This window comes from Macaca nemestrina, chromosome 6 (assembly GCF_043159975.1).
Source record: "Macaca nemestrina isolate mMacNem1 chromosome 6, mMacNem.hap1, whole genome shotgun sequence".
Taxonomy (NCBI): Eukaryota; Metazoa; Chordata; class Mammalia; order Primates; family Cercopithecidae; genus Macaca; species Macaca nemestrina.
This window is the reverse complement of record NC_092130.1, coordinates 2,608,536-2,632,967: the sequence shown is the minus strand read 5'-3', so window position 1 is coordinate 2,632,967 and position 24,432 is coordinate 2,608,536. Positions and strand designations below refer to the sequence as shown.

General features: G+C 52.6%; 1 protein-coding gene across 2 annotated transcripts in view; it reads right to left on the bottom strand.

Annotated features, from left to right (window-relative positions):
- LOC105484013 (ADAM metallopeptidase with thrombospondin type 1 motif 2) overlaps positions 1 to 24,432 on the bottom strand; it is a 235,700-nt gene that overhangs the window by 28,932 nt on the left and 182,336 nt on the right. Inside the window, exons 6-12 of one of the 2 annotated variants that reach the window (XM_011745152.3) lie at positions 23,871 to 24,027; positions 20,008 to 20,113; positions 19,262 to 19,405; positions 18,706 to 18,838; positions 17,297 to 17,410; positions 2,901 to 3,046; positions 743 to 918 (exon numbers count right to left, since the gene is read on the bottom strand). In XM_011745152.3, the coding sequence (XP_011743454.2) occupies positions 743 to 918; positions 2,901 to 3,046; positions 17,297 to 17,410; positions 18,706 to 18,838; positions 19,262 to 19,405; positions 20,008 to 20,113; positions 23,871 to 24,027 (976 nt within the window). Of the gene's footprint in view, positions 1 to 742; positions 919 to 2,900; positions 3,047 to 16,288; positions 16,376 to 17,296; positions 17,411 to 18,705; positions 18,839 to 19,261; positions 19,406 to 20,007; positions 20,114 to 23,870; positions 24,028 to 24,432 lie in introns of those variants that run through there. The other variant, XM_071098019.1, reaches the window with a different exon arrangement.

The window sequence follows — 24,432 nt, the reverse complement described above, 5'->3', positions numbered from 1 at the left end:
CTGGATTCAGACCCAGATCCCCGGAACCCTCCCTTCTCAGCCTTTATCTCAGAGGCAACGAAAACGCTGGGCCCCCAGACTGTAGCCTCTGCCAGAGGGGGACCCCATCTGCTCTGTCACCTCCAACCCTGCACTGGCCCACATGGGGCAGCAGGTGCTGGGCTAGGGCAATAGCCACGAAGGAGAAACAGGGACTGTATGTTTACAGTCTGTCACACGAAGGTCCCCAGCTGCCACACAAGCACTGCCATGCCCAAGGCCACCAGACTCCTCAGGTCCCTGAGCAATAAATGCCTTCTACTGCTGAAACCAGTTGAAGTCAACTTTCTGACACTTGCAACTGAGAGTCCCGACTAATAGTGAAGGTCAGAGGTCACCAGATTCCTTGGCAGGGCCAGCCCCAGCCTCAGCCTTCAGCTGACCATGCAGTTCAAGCCTTGTCCACCCCTGGTGGACTGCAGGAGCCAGCCCCTGCCGAGCCCGCAGCCCAGCCACCTCTTCCGTGTCCTCAGCTACTCCAGGTGTTCCGGCTGCTCTGGGATTGCAGCCCTGCTAGGAACCTTAATGCCCCACCCGGGAGTGGCCCAGGGCAGCCACGCCAGTCAGGGTGGGCTCTCCTGCTAGCCCAGGGTCGTGGCAGCCTTGCCCCATGCAGGATCAGAGGCACAAGCCAAGGCAATCCCCACTTGCCCACCCTAGGGGCTGCCTGCTGAGCCCCACGGCTGTCCCCAGAGGGGCTCACCATCCCGGTGCTCGTGGGGCAGCCAGTGGTGCTGGGCGTCACCGTGCTCGAAGTACAGGTCCCACTGGCGGCACTGCTCCTCACGGAAGTCAGCCAGGGAGTCGGGGCAGTCCTGGCGGCTGCAGAGCTGGAAGTCGTAGGCAAGGCCCGAGCAGGTGCGGCCCCCGTTGGCCGGGCTGGAGGAGAAAGCAAAGGCCTTGCCGCTCAGCGCCAATGGAAAGAGGCAGCACCCGGGTGCCACCTGTGAGATCTTTTCAGGGGGGATCCCTGAGTCTCAGGTGTCAGGGGGCAGCTCTGCTGAGCAAAGGGACCTCGTCCTGCCACGTCACAGGTGTAAGACCTGGGCAGTTCCCCGGCCTGTTGGGCCTCAGAGTGAAGATCTTGAAAGGACAGGGCAGGATGGCCACATCCTCCCTCCTGGGGCTCCTGTGGGGAGGCAGCATCTGCTCACAGCCCTGGTGCCACCCCCTCCCCAGCACTGGTGCCTGGGCTTGGAAATGAACAGGAAGCTGTGATTGGGTGTTTAGGTCTGTGTTCCCCACGGGTCGAAAACCCCAGCCGGCAGGAGTTGGGCGAGTCTCCTCTGCAGCTGGCCCTGGGCACTGAGCCTGGCACGGAAAGAGGCATGCTGAGGCCCCAGGGTCCTGGTGCTGCTGCTCTGAGCAAGTGTCTGGCACAAGGCAGGTGTACCACGGCCGCTGGGTTTTCTCCCTGCAGACAAGGCGGGCTGCGTCTCTGTAACGTCTTCGCTTCACTGAGAACAGCACCAACCCACACACTGCCTTTTGCGGTTCTAAATGCCCAGCAATCTCTTCCCGAGTATGGTGTAAAAGCCCCAAGCGTGCTTGAGGAGGGGCCACGGGGCTCCCTGCCTGCTCCTGGCCAGGAGGGCAGCCTGGAGCCTGAGGCAGGAGGACAGCAGGGGTAGGAGAGGGCTCCATGCACACGCGTGTTCACAAGTGCTGAGGGAGGCTGTCCCACCGGGGATCCCAGGGCATGCATGGGTCCCCATGCCCTGTTGATATGGTCTTGACTCCCTCCCCAGAACCAAGACTGATGGCCCTCTCTGGCTCCCCAGGGTCCAGTTCAGGCCCGGCCAGAGCAAGCAGAGCAGCCCAAGGGAACAGGACCCAGGAGCGGCTGCCGAGGCAGGAGCCCAGCAGGGACGCATCCCAGAGGCCTGCTGGCCAGCTGGTAACTGGGCCTGGCTGTGCATCTGTGATGCCCAATTTGAAGGCTGGAAATCTGTTTTGTTTGTTTTTCTAATGTGAAATTACAGATTGTCAATATTTTCAGGCAAATCAAAATCTTTAAACTACCAGACAGGCCAAAAAGGAAAGACAGAAGCTCTGTGCGTCTAAGCAGCCGCAGGGCCTGCAGCACAAGGGCCCGCTGGGCGGGTGGGAGACGGAGTAACGCTGATGTCTGCGGAGGGTTCTCCCTCCACCCCAGCCCCGCCAGGACGCTCCCTGGGTGAGGCCGGGGTGAGCGTTCAGGCAGGAGGAGGCAGGCAGAGGAGGAGGGAGAGGAGGGTGTGGATAAGAAAGTGGCTGTGGGCCGAGGAGGTAGCATGGGCCCAGGAGACATTTACAGGGTATGTGGGGTGAGGTGGCAGGAATGAGAAGGGGCAAGAGGACAGCACAGGGCATGGGGCCTGCGTGATGGGTGGGGGTGGGGTGTGGCTGGGCATGGGGACGCAGCTGGCATGGGCCAGCTCCACAGGCTGTCCCTCCCCTGGACAGCCAGACACTGATGACAAGTCCCGACCCTGCCCTCACCTGGCTGCAAACAGCTGCCCAGGGGCTGGCATCTGGGGGCCTGAGAGACCACCCCCCTTTACCCCCATTTTCCGCAGCTCGGTCCTACCTCCTCTCCTCCATGCCCGTGGCCAGGAGAGACAGAGTAAACCTGTCTAGAGTGGGCTGCAGGCAGGTGGGCTGCAGGTCCAGTCCGGGGCAAGGGGTAAGAGGCAGAGCTAAGCGTCCCCTGAGCCATGGCCCCCTCCCAGGTAGGGTGAGGCAGGCAGGGCAGCCTGCCCTGCACCTCTCCAGAACTGGTGGGCAGCCACAGGGCCCTCCCGGACAGGGCTGGCTGGAGAGGGTCTCCTGGACCCTCAGCTGCCACTCAGGAAGGCCAGGGGAACGTGGGGCCAACTCACTGTGGGTTGTCGCACTGGCGGGTCCGGAACTTCACGCCGGTGCCACAGGTACGCGAGCAGGAGCCAAACGGACTCCAAGCGCCCCAGTTGCCGTCCCGTTTGAGGATGTCGGGCGTCAGCCAGATGCAGTGTCCTTTAAAGCAATGCTGAAAGATAGGAAGCCAGTGGCTCCACTCGCCCTCACACCGGGCCGCTCCGCAGCCTGCAGTGCCTGGGACACATCCTGGCCTGGCGCGGGGGAACAGGGGGAGCTCACCCTCCCTGCCCCTAGATGCTCAGAGCCCCTGGAAGACAGGCCTCAGCCGCCAGAGGCAATAAGAGGCACAGTGAGGGGCCGGCCTGCCCTGCCTCCCGCTTGCTGACCCACCCTCCTGCCTTCCAGCAGCTCTGTGTCCCCTCAGCCGGAACCTGCACCACACTACGTCGCCAGGATAGATGCCTCCTGGGTGCCCACACGCAGCCCGTTTATAAAGATACCACTGGCGTATCAGGCCAGTGACTGCGAGACATACAAGGTTTATTTAAGTAAAAAAGGCAATTTAGAGGAAATACTATGGAAAAGAGGGACAAGTAATATGCCGACATGGTAAAAACTGGGAATAAAGTCCAACGCTGGCATGTAGGAAAAACAATTTCACAACTTCATCTGATCACAGTGCTCCCATTCCTCTAGGTCTAGGGGGAGGAAGCGTCTATAGTTTAGGGGACACGCTTTAAGAAGAAGATTGCAAAATTAAAGAATTAAATTAGGTGCAAAATGGATTATTGACTTGAAATGAGAAAATACATCACACAAAAACCTTTTAAAACTGACAATCACCACAAACAACCAAAAAACAGAGAACAATGATAGAACTTTTCCTTCAGTTCTGACTGCGTACTGTTTTTTTTTTTTTTTTTTTTTTTTTTTGAGACGGAGTCTCGCTCTGTTGCCCAGGCTGGAGTGCAATGACTATCTCGGCTCACTGCAAGCTCCGCCTCCCGGGTTCAAGCAATTCTCCTGCCTCAGCCTCCCGAGTAGCTGGGATTACAGGTGCCGCCACCATGCCCAGCTAATTTTTGCATTTTTTTTTTTTTAGTAGACACAGGGTTTTGCCACATTGGCCAGGCAGGTCTCAAACTCCTGACCTCAGGTGATCCACCCGCCTTGGCCTCCCAAAGTGCTGGGATTACAGGTGTGAGCCACCATGCCCGACCGACTGCATACTCTTTAACCCTTCTTTGTATAACCTAATTTTGTAGCACTGTTTCCACAAAGAGAACAGAAAGAGAACGCAGCCATTCCTTAGCAAACTCTTCTCAGCAAACCATTCCTCAGTAAATTCTTTCTGTAAAAGGGCCAGAGAGTAACTATTGTAGACTTTGCAGGCTATATAATCTCTGTTGCAATTAATCAACTCTGCCATCAGAGTTTGAAAGCAGCTGTAGACAACCTGTAAATGAATGGACATGGTTGTGTTCCAATAAAACTTTATTTATAAAAAGAGGCAGCAAATAGAAACTTTGAATGGAAGTGTAAGGAGGTTGGTGAGCCCTTTCCCCAGTAACCAATGAAAATTAGTTTATAAAAAGCAACAATTTAAAGTCTTTGGAAATTGTGCTAAGGTCTATACAATAAATGAAGAAGCATTTTTTTTTTCAAGAAAATCTATTAAATCTTGGTAAGAAAAGCAAAAGTCTATGGCATTCGAGCCACAACCCTCCCCCATTCCTTCCCCAGCTCAGTGTGACAAAGCTTTACTGCCAGGAAGACGGGGCTCCCTCTACTCCAAGCTCCCAGTCTGAGGCTACAGTTTCATACTGAGAGAGCCAGGCCACTGGCGTCACCCCTCCCAACTCTGTTGCAGTCTATTTCTGGTGGGATGGCCAAGAGGCCTGGGGCCCCCTTCCCCTATCCAGGCCCCACTCATAGGGCAGAAGCTCTGCTCCAGGTACAGCAGGCCAAGAATAGTGGACCTGATAGCACCCTCCCCAGATTGCTTGTAGGGCAGAGGTTCCATGTTGAAAGGGGCAAGCCCAGAAGACTAGGGGTACCATTCCCATCTAGTGAGTAGTTTGTAGGCCAGGAATATCACTCTGGGAGAAGCAGGCCACTGACCCTGCTCCTAGCTCTCGTGCAGGGGTGCAGGGGTCTGCCCAGACAGTCAGAACAGAAGGCTTCATAGCTCTCCCTAATGGGACTGACTCGGATCTGAAACAGAGCATGGAGGATGTTCATGTCTAAGGGCACTGTCAAAAAAAACAGGGGTCTTAGCAGTGAGCAATTAAGAGGAGGCCAATGGTCCTAATAGCAACAAACAAAATGGTAAACCAACTACAGGTTGAGTATCCCTTATCTGAAATGCTCGGAACCAGAAGTGTTTGGAACCAGAAGTGTTTCGGATTTCAGATTTTCAGATTAAGGATGCTCAACCTGTAGAAGTTAAATAGACAGAACCAGGGACAAAGACAGTTAAGAGCCCTCCTGAAGCCCTCAGATACTGGCAACACCCTGCTCCTGTGAAAGGTCTAGAATTTAATTAGGTCATATTGTAGAGCAAGTTATACACCTCAGGACATTGTCAAAAACAATACAGCAATCAGTCGCACTAGCAGTTAGTAGCAGCTAGCAGTTAGTGGAAGGCCAACAGTTGGGTGTGATAGCAATAAAGGCAGAATGACCAGAAGCTTAATGGAAAGATCTGGGAAAGAGATAGTCAAAGAGAGCCTGGCTAATGCCACTGTCCCAGGGGGTTAGGAGCAGGGGTGCAGTCAGGGTGACTGTGCATATGACCAAGGCTGTGACCTCTGGGGAGCAGTATCAGTGGCTGCACACTGCAGGGGAAATAAGCTTCATTGAAACAGCAGGACCAGGTCACAAAATCCACAAGCAAACAGTAGCAACAAGGCCTGGGGGATCATTCTCCACAGTTTCTTCAGTGTATTATCTAAAGTTTCCAGTTTTCAAGGAAACATTCTGAGCCATGAAAAGAAACAAGAAAGTGTGACCCACCCACAGGAAATTCAGCAGGTGACAGAAACTACCTCTCAGGAGGCCCAGATGTCCGACTTCGCAGAGAAGATTTCAAAGCAGCTATAATAAATGTGTTTAAACAATAAAAGGAAATCATGTCTAAAGAACTAAAGGAGAGTACAGGAATGACGTGTCACCAAATGAAGAATCTCAGTAAAGAGATAGAAATTATAAAAAGAACTGAATAGAGGCCGAGTGCAGTGGCTCACACCTGTAATCCCAGCACTTTGGGAGGCTGAGGTGGGCAGATCACCTGAGGTCAGGAGTTCTAGACCAGCCTGGCCAACATAGTGAAACCCTGTCTCTATTAAAAATACAAAAATTAGCCGGGCGTGGTGGCACATCCTGTAATCCCAGCTACTCGGGAGGCTGAGACAGGAGAATCTCTCGAACCCGGGAGGTGGAGGTTGCAGTGAGCTGAGATTGTGCCACTGCACTCCAGCCTGGGTAACAGAGACTCTGTCTGGGGAAAAAAAAAAAAAAAAAAAAAAGAGGAAGCAGAAGAAGAAGAAGAACTAAATAGAAATTCTGGAGGTGAATAGTACAAGAACTTAAAAAATAAATTAATTAGCTCGCTGAATGGTAGATTTGAGCTGGCAGAAGATGCAGTCACTGAACTTGAATACAGATTAATCAAAACTATGCAATCTAAAGAGCAGAGAGAAAAAGAATGAAGAAAAATGAACAAAGCCTCTGAGGAACATGGAAGGCCATTAAGTACAATAAAAAATGCATAGTAGAAGTACCAGAAGAAGACACAGAAAAAGAAGCAGAAAATATTTTTTTAAAAAGGCTCAAAACATCCAAAATGTGATGAAAAACATTAACTTACACATCTAAGAAATGCAATTAAATTCAAGTGGGGTAAATGCAAAGAGGTCCACACCTAGACACACCATAGTTAAAATGTTGAAATTAGACAAAGATGAAGAGAAAATACTGAACATTGAACGGTTCATGATATACAGGGAAATCACAATAAAATTAACAACTCACTTTTAATCAGAAATAATGAAGGCCAGAGGCAGTAATGTCAACCAAGAAGGCTTAATTCTGCAAAACTCTCTCTCATAAATAAAAGTGAAATAAAGATATTCCCGGATAAACAAAAACTGAAAGAATTCATTGCTAGCAGACCTGCCATGTAAGAATGCTGAAGGAAGTTCTTCAGGCTGAAAGCAAGTAACACCAGAGAATAATTCAAATCCCCATGGAAACCAAAAAAAGCACTGGAAATGGACAAACTTCTACAAAGATACAAACTACCAAAGCTGAATTAAGAAGGTATAGAAAATCTGAATAGACCTAAACAAGACATTGAATGAGTAACATAAAAACTCCACAAACAAATGCCCAGGCCCAGATGGCTTCACCAGTGAATTCCACCAATTAGAATGTAAAGAAATCTAAACATTTTTTAAAAATTGATACCAATCCTTCATAAACTCTTCCAAAAAACATAAAAGGATTCCCAACACATTCCCTGAGGCTAGTATTACCCTGATACCAAAATCAGACAGACATCACACAAAAAAGAAAACTACAGATCAATATCTCTTATAAGTATAAACATAAAAATTCTTAACAAAATATCAGCAAACAGAATCCAAGAGCGTATTCCAATATGGATGTCTTCCTTTCCAATACAGATGTCTTTTATTTCCTTTTCTTGCCTACTTGTCCTGGCTAGAACGTCCACGACAATGCTGAATAGAAGTAGCATGACCAAACGTCTTTGTCTTGTTAATGATCATAGGGGGCTACGGTTTGAGCATTGGTTTGTGTCCCCTCCAAAATTAGAAACTTGATTCCTAACGAGACAGTTTTAAGAGGTGGAGCCTTAAGGAGATCATTAGGCCATGAAGGTTCCGTCATCCTGGATGGGATTAGTAGCCTTATAAAAGGCCAGAGGTAGCTAGCTAGGCCCCTTTTTGCCCTTTAGTCTCTTCTGACGTGAGGACGAATAGCCATTAAGCACATGAAAAGCAATGGAACAGATTTTTTGTGTGTGTGACAATGAGCTCAGCAACAGAAAGGAATGCAGTGCTGTTGCACACTACAACAGGGATGAGCCCTGGGAACGTTATGCCAAGTGAAAGAGGCCAGGCGCAAAATGTCGCGTGTTGTATGATTCCATCGATATGAAATGTCCAGAATTAGAAAATCTATAAAGACAACAAGAGGATGAGTGCCTATCTGGAGCTGGCCGAGAGTAGGATGGATTGGGGTGACTACAAAGGGGTTTGGAACTTTCCAGAGTGACAAAAATGTTCCAACATTTGCTTGTTGTATGATTGTAAAACTCTATGAATACACTGAAAATCACTGAATTGTACACTCTGTTTTATTTATTTTTGAGACGAAGTTTTGCTCTTGCTACCTAGGCTGGAGTGCAGTGGCGTGATCTCGGCTCACTGCAACCTCTGCTTCCCGGGTTCAAGCGATTCTCCTGCCTCAGCCTCCTGAGTAGCTGGGATTATAGGTGCCTACCACCACGCCCGGCTAATTTTTTTTTGTATTTTTAGTAGGGATAGGGTTTCACCATATTGGCCAGGCTGGTCTCGAACTCCTGACCTCAGGTCATCCACCTGCCTCAACCCCCCCAAAGTGTTGGGATTACAGGTGTGAGCCACTGCACCCGGCCTGTATACTTTAAAAAGTGAATTTAAATATAGATCTCACCTTATTAAAGCTGTTAGAGAAAAAAACCAATACCAACCAAAGAGGCAGCAGATGGAGTTGGCCAACACTTGCCCTGGCATATTGAGGGAAATTATTTTTTTTTTTTTAAAAAAAGATCAATACTTGAAAGAAGTTATGGGTGATGCCATCTGAACATTTAGGATGATCAGATTTGGAGGAGGTGCTCTCTGGTTTCCGTCCTTGATGTGGATTTCAGGGCATTTCAAGTTTTCTCTGTGGGAGCTGGCCTTTAAGACACTCTTTGGATGAGCAATGCTCGGTAACAGTTGCTGTGGATGCCTCACTGTTGTGACAGCATCTGCAGCTTCCTGGCGTCTTTGATGTTGTCAACATTTCAGGTCAAATCAGAAAGATGTCGGAACCATTTTCCTACGTGTTCATCAGATTCACAGAAAGATGTCTGAACCATTTTCCTATGTGTTCATCAGATTCCCTCCTCTTCATTAATGAGGCTGTCAAATGCTCCAAGAGCCTGCTAACTTCTTTGATATGTGTCTCTTCCTCCTAATGAGCGACTGCTTTTGGTTTGATATAAAACCTTTCTTTTTTTGGTGACAATGAGCTTTTTGAAGCCAGAGTTATTTTTTTTTTCCTTGCTCATTTTCTACTACTTTAGTTTCATATTCCATTAATTTTTATCTGAATTTTCTTTCCTTTCTAATAAATAAATTTGAAAATGATAAAAGGTATATTTTATACATATATCCAAATCAGAGTCTATCATTTCTTCCTTATTTTATGGAAACATTCCCAAGCCACTTTCCAAATGGAAGTGAAAACGGTGCATTCAGACGTAATCAACATTTTTGCATTGTGTTTTCATTGAGGTTTCTCTTCTGTCTTTGAAATTTTTTAGAGCCCTTCATTTATTGTCATCCATATGTTGAGGCTAGGCCAACTTTTATTTATTTATGTTTTAATTATTTTATTTATTTTCTTGAGACAGAGTCTCACTCTGTCGTCCAGCCTGGAGTGCATTGGCGTGATCTTGACTCACTGCAACCTCCACCTCCTGGGTTCAAGTGATTCTCCTGCCTCAGCCTCCCCAGTAGCTGGGACTACAGGCATGCGCCACCACGTCTGGCTAATTTTTGTATTTTTAGTAGAGATGGGGTTTCACCATGTTGGCCAGGCTGATATCGAACTCCTGACCTCAGGTGATCCGCCCACCTTGGCCTCCCAAAGTGTCGGATTACAGGTGTGAGCCACCACACATGGCCTAGGCCAGCTTTTAGACAAGTAGACCATCCTGTTACACTTGGCTTTTCTAAAGAAATATCCATGTTGGATCTGTGTTTAAAGTACTCCGTCTATAAAACAAACCCAAAACGAAAACAAAATACTGTTCATACAGAAGTAGTCACAACCTCAGGTACCGCTGAGGCACCTTTTTCTCCAAAGATCTGAGGAAACAGCCAGCACACAGCCCATATTCTGCAATGACCCAGGTGAGTTGGCACAGCGGTGTGGCAAGTATTTCTGGAAGCTACTATTACACCTGGACAGACACAATAATTTAACTCTACTTGTAAGAGACAGAATCATGGCAATAAGCCAAAAAAATGCCCTCAATCCATTTTCTCTGTAGTCAAAGCAGCAAAATGCCCAAGGCCGTTCTAATGCCACCCACGGGAGAAGAGGTACATCAGTGAGAAGCAGGAATGAAGACAGAAGTGCTCTTAATCAAATATGGTTAAAATATCTTATTTTTGCAAAATTTACAAAACCATATGACCACGTGAACACATGGCTTGGCCTCTCCCAGGGCCTTGGAAGGGGCTCAGGTGAGCCAGGGGCCCTGAAGCATCATGAGCTTCATGGTAAATCGACTTCTGCTTCCTCCTCAAAGCCCCTCCATGGCTCCCCTCTTGCAGCAGGACCAAGCCCTGTGGCTGGCATCAAAGACTCGGTACGACTGGCCTCTACTTACCCCTCAGGGTCGCCTGCCCCAGCACATCAGCACTGCAGCGCTGACTGCTCTGAACAGACCCCACTCTCTTCCTTCCCTGCCCCGTGCACACATCCATCTCCTCAACACACACCTGGCGCAGTAGACCCCGTGCTGTGCCACCCAGATCCCTCTTCAGGACCAAGTCATTGATTCCTCAAACTGGAGCATGTGGTCTGCTCATGGCTCACAGCTGAGTTCTTTTCCAGGAACAGCCCCCAGACCAAAGTCATGTCCCTTTCCTGGGGACAGCCATAGCCAGTGACCGGTCAGGGTTGGGGTTCAAACGTTGCTTCAGTTGGGCCAACTCTGAAAGGCTCCAGAGCTGCACGTGGTACTGGCCGAGCCCTCTGCTGAGGTCGCATCCCTGTGCAGTGCCTCAGTCTCCCCACAGCGCTGGCCCTGAGAGTGCACCCTGGAACTTCTACCATCAGGTCTCTGTGTCTGAGGTCGTTTCTGGGGACCCGTACTCCTGTGTCCACGCCTGAGCTGCTCCCCTCCCGTGCTTCCTTCCTGGTCCTCTTTGCTTGGACAAGCCCTGCCTAGCGCCCGTCTTTGCCCACATTTTCCCTTCCTTCCTAGCAAAGGCCCCTCACTCTCATGCCTTGCTAAAACCCTCCCAGGCCTGCCTTTGTGGCAGTCTGAGCCACATGGGGACTGCAGAGGCTGCTACTCTGTGGAGGGAGATACTGTGGGCAGGCAGTCAAGGGCTCCTCCCATCAGGCTGGGCCAACAGGAACCGACTGGGGTCAGGCAGCCCTGGCTCCCGGCCACTGGGGGTCCTAACCATCTCCTTCCTGGGCACCGTTACCTCATCTCTTGCCCCAAAGCCTCCCCTCACTCGAGCTTTGGGGAGGGGAACAACCCAGAGAAATGCTGGCTGGCGTTCCCCTCAGCCAGTGGTGCAGGTGGGGCTTGCAGGCGAGAAGGGGCCCAGGTAGGGTAGTGCCGTGGCCTGAGTGCGTGTGTCCCCTCAGATTCATATGGTGAAGCCCTGACCCCTAGTGTGGTGGCCTTTGAGAAGTGTTAGGTAATGGCCCTCATGAGTAGGACTGACATCCTCATGAGAAGAGACGTAAGAGAGATGACCTCTCTCCCTGCCGTGTGAGACCACGGGCACATGGCAAGCCAGGAAGAGGGTCCTCCCAGAAACCAACCTTGCTGGCACCCAGACCTTGGATTTCCCAGCCTCCAGGACTGCGAAGAACAAGGCTCTGTTGTGTACGTCACCAGCCTGTGGTATTTCTGTTAGGGCAGCCAAAGCTGTGGAAGATGGAGTGGGTGAGCTGTCCTGGCACCGCTGGAGGCTGCGGCTGGGGCAGACTCTGAATCACTGGTGGCCGCAGGAACCAGGAGCCAGGAGGATGGAAGGAGCCACATAGCAGTTCCCCTGTCCCAACTGGGCAAGCCGGTGCCTAACCTGGAAATGGAAGCTGGGCATGACCACTCAGGGCAGCCCCCCAGGATCTGCCGTGTGGGGGACCACCCCTGGGGCAGACCTGGATACAAATGTGTAGAAAGGAACAGGAAGACAAAGCAATGCAGAAAGAGAAAAAATCACCCTCATTTCCGCCACGCAGATGTCACTCCTCTAATAGGCTGGCTGATTTCCTCCTGGACAGCTATGAGCACTGAACAGTGTGATAACCCTGCGTGAAGAGTTCATCCTCTGATCTCCTCAGTGTGATGACCCTGCGTGAAGAGTTTATCCTCTGATCTCCTCAGTGTGATGACCCTGCGTGAAGAGTTCATCCTCTGATCTCCTCAGTGTGATGACCCTGCGTGAAGAGTTTCATCCTCTGATCTCAGTGTGATAACCCTGCATGAAGAGTTTCATCCTCTGATCTCCTCAGTGTGATGACCCTGCATGAAGAGCTCATCCTCTGATCTCCTCAGTGTGATGACCCTGCCTGAAGAGCTCATCCTCTGATCTCCTCAGTGTGATGATCCTGTGTGAAGAGCTCATCCTCTGATCTCCTCAGTGTGATGACCCTGCGTGAAGAGCTCATCCTCTGATCTCCTCAGTGTGATGACCCTGCGTGAAGAGTTCATCCTCTGATCTCCTCAGTGTGATGACCCTGCGTGAAGAGTTCATCCTCTGATCTCCTCAGTGTGATGACCCTGCGTGAAGAGTTCATCCTCTGATCTCCTCAGTGTGATGACCCTGCGTGAAGAGTTAATCCTTTGATCTCCTCAGTGTGATGATCCTGCGTGAAGAGCTCATCCTCTGATCTCCTCAGTGTGATGACCCTGCGTGAAGAGCTCATCCTCTGATCTCCTCAGTGTGATGACCCTGCGTGAAGAGTTCATCCTCTGATCTCCTCAGTGTGATGACCCTGCGTGAAGAGCTCATCCTCTGATCTCCTCAGTGTGATGACCCTGCGTGAAGAGTTAATCCTTTGATCTCCTCAGTGTGATGATCCTGCGTGAAGAGCTCATCCTCTGATCTCAGTGTGATAACCCTGTGTGAAGAGTTTATCCTCTGATCTCCTCAGTGTGATGACCCTGTGTGAAGAGCTCATCCTCTGATCTCCTCAGTGTGATGACCCTGCATGAAGAGTTCATCCTCTGATCTCCTCAGTGTGATGACCCTGCGTGAAGAGCTCATCCTCTGATCTCCTCAGTGTGATGACCCTGCGTGAAGAGTTCATCCTCTGATCTCCTCAGTGTGATGACCCTGCGTGAAGAGTTCATCCTCTGATCTCCTCAGTGTGATGACCCTGCGTGAAGAGTTCATCCTCTGATCTCCTCAGTGTGATGACCCTGCGTGAAGAGTTAATCCTTTGATCTCCTCAGTGTGATGATCCTGCGTGAAGAGCTCATCCTCTGATCTCCTCAGTGTGATGACCCTGCGTGAAGAGCTCATCCTCTGATCTCCTCAGTGTGATGACCCTGCGTGAAGAGTTCATCCTCTGATCTCCTCAGTGTGATGACCCTGCGTGAAGAGCTCATCCTCTGATCTCCTCAGTGTGATGACCCTGCGTGAAGAGTTAATCCTTTGATCTCCTCAGTGTGATGATCCTGCGTGAAGAGCTCATCCTCTGATCTCAGTGTGATAACCCTGTGTGAAGAGTTTATCCTCTGATCTCCTCAGTGTGATGACCCTGTGTGAAGAGCTCATCCTCTGATCTCCTCAGTGTGATGACCCTGCATGAAGAGTTCATCCTCTGATCTCCTCAGTGTGATGACCCTGCGTGAAGAGCTCATCCTCTGATCTCCTCAGTGTGATGACCCTGCGTGAAGAGTTCATCCTTTGATCTCCTCAGTGTGATGATCCTGCGTGAAGAGCTCATCCTCTGATCTCAGTGTGATAACCCTGTGTGAAGAGTTTATCCTCGGATCTCCTCAGTGTGATGACCCTCCATGAAGAGTTCATCTCTGATCTCTCACTCGTTGTTAGAAAAGAAACCGTTTAATGTTGTTGACATGTTTTATAACCATATGCTTAAGTGCCTGCAAATATTCCATCCACTAGAGAGACTTCAACATTTAAAGGGAAAGGTTATGTGTGCTGAGTGAATTTGGAGCCCGTCATATGGGGAAATGAATGAATGAATGAATGAATCTAGAGCTGAGCAGATATGTAGCTTCCTCAGCCTAATCCTCTGGCCTATTGCCTTTTTTTTTTTTTAAACCCAAAGGGAATGAGCCCACCTCTCCACTCTCAGCCAAACCAGCCAAACCAGCCTGTCCAACACAGTTCCATGGAAAGGCTCCCCTCCTCCCTGCCCCCACCCCACCCCTCCTACTGAGCAACCTGGCCCCATCTCTCACTACCCCAGTCCTCTGCTTCATCTCACAGAGGCCAAGGCTCTGAACCCGCAGGCACCGCAGCATCCCTGCCTCCCCGTGCACACGGGTCCAGGGCAGGCAGTGGATGGGCCAAGCAGCCGCACAGAAGAGGGTGAGGGCAGATCACCTGCGGGCTCTGTGGCTTCTCTCCCAGCCACCTCCATGTCTAGAATCTAGAGACAGATCTTCTCTCTCTAGGAAATGGTGACAGCAGGAAACTGGGTAAACAGAGGTATAATGAGGCAACAGAGGCCAAGAGGGGAGTGAGGTGCTGGGACAGCCAGCAGGAGCTCCCAGTCAGCGGCCTCCTGCAGAGCCTGAGCTCTCCACAGCCCCCTGCTGGGTGTCTGGGGATGCAGACGGACAGCTCTGTCCCAGAGCCACTTTCAGCAGGCAACCTGCCATTTCTCCAGCCCGGCCAGGCTTTGCCTTGCTCTCTTCTCTCTCTCCTTCCCCTTTGGCTCCCCTTGCAGGGAAGGGTGGGAGAGAAGATGATTGCTTTCCAGACGTAAAATCACAGTGCGAGAGAACGGTGATGCATAGAACAGGGAAACATCCAGACCCACATTCAGGGATTCTGACAGCTGCCCAGAGGAGCCCCTCCTCCACGTTCCCCTAACACCCCACACTGAATCCTGATCTAGGTCAGTTTCAACCTGTGCTCCTCGGGAACCAGGGGAGGCTGAGCAGAGCTCCAGCTCTGCCCCTCAGTCAGCACAACTATTCTTTATACATAAAAGGCAATTTCACTTACTGAGCTAAATGCAGAGGATCCTACCACCAAAATGAGTGAAGGGCTGCAGACAGGTCAGTGGTCTCTGTGAGGAGGGGACACTTTGGTTGCATCTGCTCCCTGTCCTCACCAGACCTCCCCCACCCCGTTTCTACCTTGCAGGAGAAGCAGGGGGCAATCAGCTGGGGTGCAGGCCAGCCACACACACACATGTGGGGGCCCCACCTGCTCCTTCTCCTGCTCCCTGGCCAGCATGCCTGTGCAGGGCCTGCCTCCCATTCCCTGTGCCTCCTCCCTGCCTGGGGCAGGTGGGGTGGGCAGGGAGCCATGCTTAGCTGGTCTTGTTCTCCAACTCAGCTTTCCGCAAGCACCCCTGGGGTCACGGCAGATGTTCTGCCCTGCTCCTTCTGCTGAGGTCCTGTGGGAAGGGGACTAGCTGGGTGGTTCTTGCCTCACCAGGCCCCCAGTGAGTTACCAACAACTCTAACCCTTCATTAAATCTGGGCACATCTTAAAAACACCAATTCCCAGGTCTTCAAACAAAACCTTATACACGAATGTTCACAGCGGCATGACTCACAAGGGCCAAAAGGTGGAAACCACCCAAATGTCCCTCCATGGAGATAACGGATACACCAAATGTGGCACATCCACACAACGGGAGGTTATTCAGCGATCGAGAGGAATGGAAAGCGGACAGATGCCACAAGGATGACCCTTGGAAACATTTTGCTGAATGAAGTGAGTCAGATACAAAAAGCCACATATGTATGATTCCATTTATATGAAATTCCGGAATAGGCAACTCTACAGAGACAGAAAGCAGACTGGTGCTAGCCAGGGGATGGGGCGAGGAGGGAAGGGAGGAGTGACTGATAAATGAAGCTTCCTTTTTGCAGTGATGAAAAGCTCTGGGACCGGGCGGTGGTGATGGTTGCCCGACACTGCGAATGTACTAAATGCCACCGAATTGTGCACTTCACTTTTATTTTTAGTTTTTGAGACAGGGTCTTGCTCTGTCGTCCAGACTGGAGTGCAATGACGCAATCTCAGCTCACTGCAACCTCCGCCTCCCGGGCTCAAGCGATTTTCATGCCTCAGCCTCCTGAGTAGCTGGGATTACAGGCACCAACCACTGCGCCCGGCTAATTTTTGTATTTTTAGTAGAGATGGGATTTTGCCATGTTAACCAGACGGGTCTTGAACTTCTGACCTCAGGCGATCCACCCGCCTCGGCCTCCCAAAGTGCTGGGATAACAGGCATGAGCCACCATGCCTGGCCTGAGCTGTGTACTTTAAAGTGGTTCAGATAGTGAATTTTATGTGAATTTTACCATAGTTTAAAAAAGAACACCCAAAACAATTATTGGATCCTGCCCCCAACAAAAGTCTTCAGGGATGGGCCTGGGAATTTGTTTCTTTCAGAAGCTCCACCAGGGACGAAAATTAGGTGGCTGGCCTAGTCCCGAGCCAAAGACTTCCATCAAGGAGCCACAGGTCCAGACAGTTTGGGGGCGTTCCAGGCCTGGCTGGGATGTGCACCGGTGTCCACGCCCCACTCCCTGCCCCCACTGCAGGGCCGGGGTGGTCTCAGTGGGGCTGAGCCTTCCCAGGCATGGATCCAGGCTTAGCTCATTTGCATATACCAGCCCCCTAGCAACTAACTGGCAGAGGAGGGGGTGTGTGATTTCATCTGAACCAATGAGAATCAGGTCTGGAGTTCTGGGAGGACCATGGGGAAGAAGCCTTTCTTTCAAGAGTCACCAGAGGGTGGGAAGTGGGCCTGGGGCAGCCATCAAGTGACCTTGAAGGACAGCGTGCCCAGTGAGGGACAAACACCAAGATCCTGGGGATGGAGAGGTTAAGCCTCATGCTGGGCCCGAGGACTCCAATGCTGGCCTCAAAGGTGACCCACAGTGCCCAGGGGTGACCAAAGGCTGCCAGGACCCCAGAAATTACTCCTTAGAGGGGGATTCCTGAGTGGGGGGCATGAAGCACTGTGAGGAGTTCTCAGATGCCAGGTGTGCTCCGCACAGGGTGGAGGAAGCTCTGGCGTATAGCGTGTGAGGGGTAATTAGAAAGGGGAGAGGAGAGGGCACCAGAGGTCCCCTGAGAGGGCCCCCCACCTCCACTTCAGGGCCTGTCCCTGGCGACCTGGGCACCTAAGATTCCTGGCCTCTGCACTGCTGCCCTTGATCCTGCCTCACCTTGCCAGGTGCACACATCGTCCCGTCCAAGGGGGGCCCCTTCTTGGTCTTGCAGAAGTAGGGGTTGTCCGGGTGGCTGCACCACAGCTGCTTGCAGGGGTCGAAGGTCCGGAACTGGAAGACAGAACCACAGCTTGCCAGGCCCTCCCGCCTCAGGGACCTCCCAGGGGTGCCACCCGCCCCCCGGGTCCTGTAACCTGAGATGCCCCAGTGGGACTGGCCCGTGATGGGCCTGTGTGGCTGGTGGGTGTCATGATTCTGGGGCGGTGAGGACCTTGCCTGTACAGCGTTGGGGCTGCCGCATCCCTGGACACGGCTGGGCCTCTCTGCCTCCAGCCCTTGGAGGCTGCACACCTCAGGGGGCCTGGCAGGCAGCTGGGCCCTATGTGCCCGCCTGAGGCTAAGAGGGTCCCTTTTGACCCTTTCTTTGCTGTGGATTCCCCTCCTAAACCCAGGTGAAGCCCTGCCCCCACCCCACAGGCCTGCCCCCTCTGCAGCCTCGGCCTACCCCGGACTTCACAGTCCGCTTGCCTGGCCTTTCTGCTTCCTGTCCTGATAGCACTTCCCGCAGGACAGCCCTGAGGGATCAGCTGAAACTCAGCCGCGGCCCTGAGGCTCCCCTACTCAAGCCTTTCCAGAGCCCCCCATCGCCATGAGAATCGAGTCCACCGAGCTCCTTAGGGAGTCCTGGAAGGAGTTAGCCCTCCTGCATTGGTACTTGACTCCACCACTTGCTCGCTGTGTGGACTCAGGCAGGTTACCTAGCCTCTCTGGGCCTCCGTTTCCTCATCTGTAAAATGGGACTACTTTGCTTTTTTCCTTCATGCAGCAGAGGCGAGCATGAAGACGCTCACAGACACTGAAGCTCCCCCACACGGCCTCCATGCTGATGGCCGGTTCCTCTGACGGCTCAGCCCTGGCACTCAGCCCTGGAGAGCATCGAGTGCTCCTGTGCCTGCCACGCTCTCCTCCAGGCCTCTGTGTCCGTGGCCCTCCCTTCCTGAATGCCCTCTCCTTCTGCTGAGCCTGCAGGCCTCCCTTCTTCCTTGGGAGCCCTCCTGACCTCTGCAGGCTGACACAAAGGCCTTGCCAGGCTCTCACTGCCCCTGGCTGACACCCTGGTCACAGCCCTGTCACCCATGTGCTTCCTGCCTAGGACCGTCTAGGCCTGCCAGGTAGGCTCAGGGTGCCTAGTGGGTGGGGAGTGGTGGGTGCAGAGGGAGAGGCTGCCACTCTGGAGGGCTGCTCTGCGCTCCCCACGCTGGGCCAATCCTCACACTGTCCCAGGAGTTGCTCCAACACCAGCACACCCGTCGCCGATCCTCACACTGTCCCAGGAGCTGCCCCAACACCAGCACACCTCCCCCCAGGTCTGGGAGGGGACCCTGCTGCAGGGCTGCCACACTCACCGCTGTGCACATCATGTAACCCAGGCCGAAGTCAAAGCGGCACTGCTCGTTCATGGAGTAGTGCAGCCCTGGGAGCTGGGGCAGTGCCGGCCAGTCGTGGGCGAAGGGGTCATCCCGCAGGCAGTCATAGGAGCTGTGGGGGACACACGGGACCGCAAGCAGCGTTCAGCATGGCTGACCATCCAGCCCTGGAGGCAGCTGAGGCCCCTGCTGGAGCTGCCACAGCAGCCCTACCTGCACATCCCGGCCCCTGGCTGTGCTGCCTCAGTTTCCCTGCTGCATCTCTTATCCTTGGTGTAAGATACCAAGACCCGGCTTGCACAGACTCCAGGGTAGCTGCCTTGCCTACTTGCCATTCAAGGATAGGCCCCTGACAACGGGTTCTCCTCCAGACACCAGGCTCCTCTCACAGGTGTGCCCTCTCTCCTCCCCTGCACACAAGGCTAGAGGACCTGAGGTCGGAGGGCTCTGGCTCCGGTGCATGGGGACTTGCACCCTCCCAAAGCCGAGCCCAGAGACTGAGGGGTCGCCCTCGGAGGACAGGGGTAGTACTCACTGCAAGTAGCGGCTCAGCTCCTGCTGGCTGCAGCGGGACCAATGGAAGCGGTGGAAGGCGGCCTGCACCAGGGGCGCCATAATGCTGCCCAGCCGCACCTCGTCGCCGCAGCGGTTGCCCTGCCCGTCATGCTCCATGCCCAGCCTGCGAGGGGTGAGGCAGCTGGCTGAATCCTATTGGCACACGGGCCTGCCAGTCCCACCCCACCCCGATGATAGGAGGGAGCCTCATCTTTCCCCTACGGGCTTCCCCTGACCTTGGCCCGCCCTGAGCCAGGTGGCACCGACGTGCTGCACTTCGAAAGCTGAGGCACTCTGGGGAGAGAGTGTCCAGCGGGTAGTCCCCGGGTATCCTGTCCCCAGGAGGGGCATGCACACCTGGGTGGAACCATGGCTTCCCTGCCTCCAGCTTTCTGGGCAAGCCACCCTCCAAACCTCCGAGCCTCCTCTACAACATGGGGTAGAGCCCACCCTGCCTGGGGGCTTGGATGGGATAATGCGGCAAGGCCCCAACTCTAGCAGGCCCAGAGCGCCTGCTCAGTCTGCAGGTGAGCCCTTCCTCTTTTGATTGTTTCATTCAGCAGACAGTGGGCCTTGGGCCAGCACTGCCCAGTGCTGGGAAGACAGGAGACCACACCCCAGGTGGCTTTCACACAGGGTGTGTCCCTCTTAAGGCACAGAGGAGAAGTGGGCAGCCAGGGCTGGGGATCCTAGGGAGGCCCCTCTGTGCCCCGCCCTTCCACTTACACATGGCCAGTCTCATGGGCCACCACGAAGGCTGAGGAGAAGCCGTCCTCGTGGTTCAGGGTGCAGCTGCGGACTGGGTGGCACATGCCGGTGACGGGAGCATAGCCTGGGAGGAGACAAGAGGCGGCTCTAGACGCTGCCATAGACTGGATGGGAAGGTGAGGCCTGGCCCAACTCCCAGGCGCTGCTTCTCCTCAAGGCCCCAGTGCCTCCTGTTCCACAGTTAACTACCCCCAGCTGGCACAGCTCAGAAGACACCATAGCAGACACCTCATAGCCTGTGACATCTGGCTGACAGCAGGCCCCCAGCCCATCACCACACAAGCCCCGTGGCCGTTCTGCCTGCAACAGCTACACTGCAGCTGGGGCCCTCTGCTTAGTCAGATGTCACCGGCTATGGCTTGTCTGACACCTGACAGTTTCCTGCCTGCCGTTCTCTTTCACGCCACCTGCCCCTGCCCACTGCCTGCCTCACTGAGTGGCCCCTGAGCAGCACCTGCTTCCACACCTCTCTCTGCTAGAGGCATCCTGCCCCTCATCTGCCTGGCATCACACCCTCCAAGCCCACCTCCTCTGGGGGGTGTTTCCTGGGTCTCCCCTTGTTTCTCTGGGGTCCTTGAGAACCCAGCTAAACCTGTTTCCGTAATGCCGCAGAAGGCTGCAAAGCTGTTCAGCCCATGTGCCACACTGGCCTGCAGAATCTCCCAGAGGGGCCTGGCTGGTGTGGACTGAGAGGTCAGAGCCACCGCAGAAGATGAGACCAGTGGCCTACGACGGCCCAGGGCCAGAGGGAGGGTGGCAGAAGTTCATGACGCTGAGACTCCACGTCAAACTGAGGAAGACAGATAATGAGGCCGATTCATTTCCCCAGCCCTTGTCTCAGCAGAGGGAGGCGGCTCGGACAAAATAGAGAAGTGCATACAGGGATATGGGTGCCACGTGAGGTGTCTACTTGTACCCCTGGGAGTCTTCCTAGAGGCCTGCCAAGCACGGAGCCCTGACTTTCAGAAGCCCAACCTGCCCTCACTCCTGCCACGCCCCAGGGAGAGACCCTGAGGCCACGTGGTCCATGGAGAAGGGGAGGGTCACCGGGACCCCGGGTGAGCTGGCGGTGTATGCCCCTAAAAATGGAAGTGTGGCGATCTAACCCTTGTCTTTTCCCATTGTAATAAATAGGGAAATCTGCATTTTTTGCTCTGCAGATTTTGAGAGTCTGTGTGCCGGAGTGGAACGCTGCCATCTCCTCTTTGTCCTTTGCGTGCAAGGCTTGCAGAACATCTGTCTCGTGGGAGGCTTTTCATTCATCCTACTTAGCATTACAGGAGCCTGTGAGATTTGAAAGCGCATCTTTATGTTTTTCTTTGTTTTCTTCCCTCTTATTTTACTGTGCGGCTGTTTTCTCCATCCGGAAACTTATCAGATAGAGTGTGCCTCCTCGATGGAGGAAATGTCTCCTAACTTTTCTCTCATGTTCATCTTTTTGTCTTTTGCTCCCATTGGGAGATGCCCTTGACTTTTCATTTCAGCTTTCGATTTTTTTTTTAAGATAGGGTCTTACTCTGTCACCCAGGCTGGAGTGCAGTGGCATGATCCTGGCTCACTGCAACCTCCGCCTCCTGGGTTCAAGCGATTCTCCCGCCTCAGCCTCCCGAGTAGCTGGGACTACAGGAGCCCGCCACCTCGCTCGGCTAATTTTTGTATTTTTAGTAGAGACGGGATTTCACCACATTGGCCAGGCTGGTCTCGATCTCCTGACCTCGTGATCCGCCAGCCTTGGCCTCCCAAAGTGCTGGGATTACAGGCATGAGCCACTGTGCCTGGTCTAGCTTTCAAATTTTTTACTTTCCCCATCCTATCCATAATTTTATACAAATGCTTTGTTGTTCTCTAATTCTTCATAGAAACCTCCTCTGGGTTTATGGATGTATTTTCTCAAACATTCTGGGGATGCTACTTTTAAAAACCTGCTTTTCTTGTCTCTAAATTATCTCTGTTTTCTCTAGAGCCAGTTTTCAAACTTTTTGTTTTGTTTCACATCTTGGTCTGTCTTTTTCATGCTGTAACGATTTCTTGTGTTTTGGGTTTTAAAAAAATATCTGGTAACCCTTGGGTGTCCTTTCATTTTTTTTTTTTTTTTTTTTTTTGAGACAGTCTCATACTCTGCTGCCCAGGCTGGAGTGCAGTAGCACAATCTCGGCTCACTGCAACCTCTGCCTCCTGGGTTCTAGCGATTCTCCTGCCTCAGTCTCCTGAGTAGCTGGGATTACAGGCGCCCGCCACTACACTGGTTAATTTTTGTATTTTTAGTAGAGACGGGGTTTCACCATGCTGGCCAGGCTGGTCACGAACTCCTGACGTCAAGTGATCCGCCTGCCTCGGCCTCCCAAAGTGCTGGGATTACAGGAGTGAGCCACCGCACCCGGTCAGTTTCACATTTTTAAATGAGTGATCCGGTCACTTAATATAAAAGCTGTGTTGGTTTCCTCTCCTGGGGGATAGCTCTGCTCCCCATTAGTGCCCTCACCAAGACAAAAGAGCCAAGCGCACCTTCATCACGTGGTTGGGGCAACCCCTGGCTGCACTGCGTTCGAGGGCGAGCTATCCACTCCTCACCCAGACATGGCAGCTTCAGTCTTTTCAAGTTAACTAAGCTATTAGCTATGTCTTGATATCTCATTGTGGTTTTCTTCTGTTTCCTTTTTTTTTTTAAGACAAGGCCTCGCTCTGTCGCCCAAGCTGGAGTGCAGTGGTGCAATCATAGCTCACCTCCTGGGCTCAAACAATCCTCCCACCTCAGGCTCCCGAGTGGCTGGGACTACAGGCATCCAGCACCATGCCCAGTCTCATTGTTTCAATTGCATTTTTCCAATGTCTACTGAAGTTGAGTGCCTTTTCATACGTTTATTGCTCATTCATATTTTGTTAAGAGCCTCAAAAGAGTCTCCTGCCCACTTTCCGACTGGATTGTCTTTATTATCCTTACTATTATTGTAGGCGTTCTTCATATACTTCAGATATCAGTCCTTTTTCATAAATATTTCCCCCAGTGGATTAGCAGTGCCTTTAATGCGCAAACTTTTAAAATGTGCTACTATTTATCAGTGGGTTTTTTTTAGGTCGGAGTCTCGCTCTGTCACCCAGGCTGGAGTGCAGTGGCACGATCTTGGCTCACTGCAAGCTCCGCCTCCCGGGTTCCCCGCCATGCTCCTGCCTCAGCCTCTCGAGTAGCTGGGACCACAGGCGCCGCCACCACGCCCGGCTAATTTTTTGTTTTTTTTTTTAGAGATGGGGTTTCACCGTGTTAGCCAGGATGGTCTCAATCTCCTGACCTCGCGATCCGCCCGCCTCGGCCTCCCAAAGTGCTGAGATTATAGGTGTGAGCCGCCGCGCCCGGCCTATTTTTTTTTTTTTTTTTTGTCTCTGTTTAAAAAAAATATCTCTTACTCCAAGAACACGGAGCCGCCGCCTGCGTCATCTGCTTTCGGTATTTTGCGTTTCTTATTTAGACCTAAAATCCATGTGAGATGCTCTCCGTCTACAGAGTGAGTGGAGGTGACAGGCCTCCTTTCTTTCCAAATTGGCCCCACACCATTTGTTAGACTTCCTCCTCTTCTCTGAAATGTCACTTTTGTGACACCTAAGTGTCCCTGTACACATAGGTCCAATTCAGGACACCGGATTCTGTTCTAATGTGTATTTGTCTGTCCGTGCACTGCCCCACACCCTCACCCAGCTAAGGTGGCCACAGCCTTCCTTGCCCTGACACTCTTCCCTGGGCTGGGCCAAGGCTCCCAGGGCCCCCTGCACGGCCAGGGGCTTATTTCCATTTCACGCCTCTGTGGTCCTGCGTGGGCGAGGCTCACCTTGCATGCCAGAGGGCCCAAAGTCCTGCCGCGTGAGGAAGATGGCGTGATCGTGGTATTCATCGTGGTCCGTGTCCGGCTTCTGCTGGAGGTAGGCCCAGCGGCAGACATTCTCCAGGCTCTGAGAGGGGTTGCCGATCTCGATGAGGCTCATGGACTGCAGGGGGATGGAGAGAAATGGAAGAGAGGGGTTGGCGCCCGGTGGCCCAGTAGCGGGCCGAGCAGTCTGCAGTGTTGACAGACCCCATCCACTGGGAATCTGGTCCACGTGGTACAAAGGCCCGGCCCGGTCACTCTCGGGACCTGTTCCCACTGGGCTCCATTCTTCGACATGGAAGAAAAGGTTCCCCAGTCACACTCACCTGCATGAGTTTCCACACAAAGTCACCGCAGTTTTCAGGTGAGATGTGGAAGCCAAGCTCTAGGTCATCTAAGGCCTCGCATAGTCCCTCCGTGACCCCATTTCCATTAGTCCTGTGTTTGTTCTGTGAGGCACCTGTTCCGTGCAAGGCCTCCACAGACGGCAAATGCCATGTGGACCTCACCCCAAAGAGCTCACAGT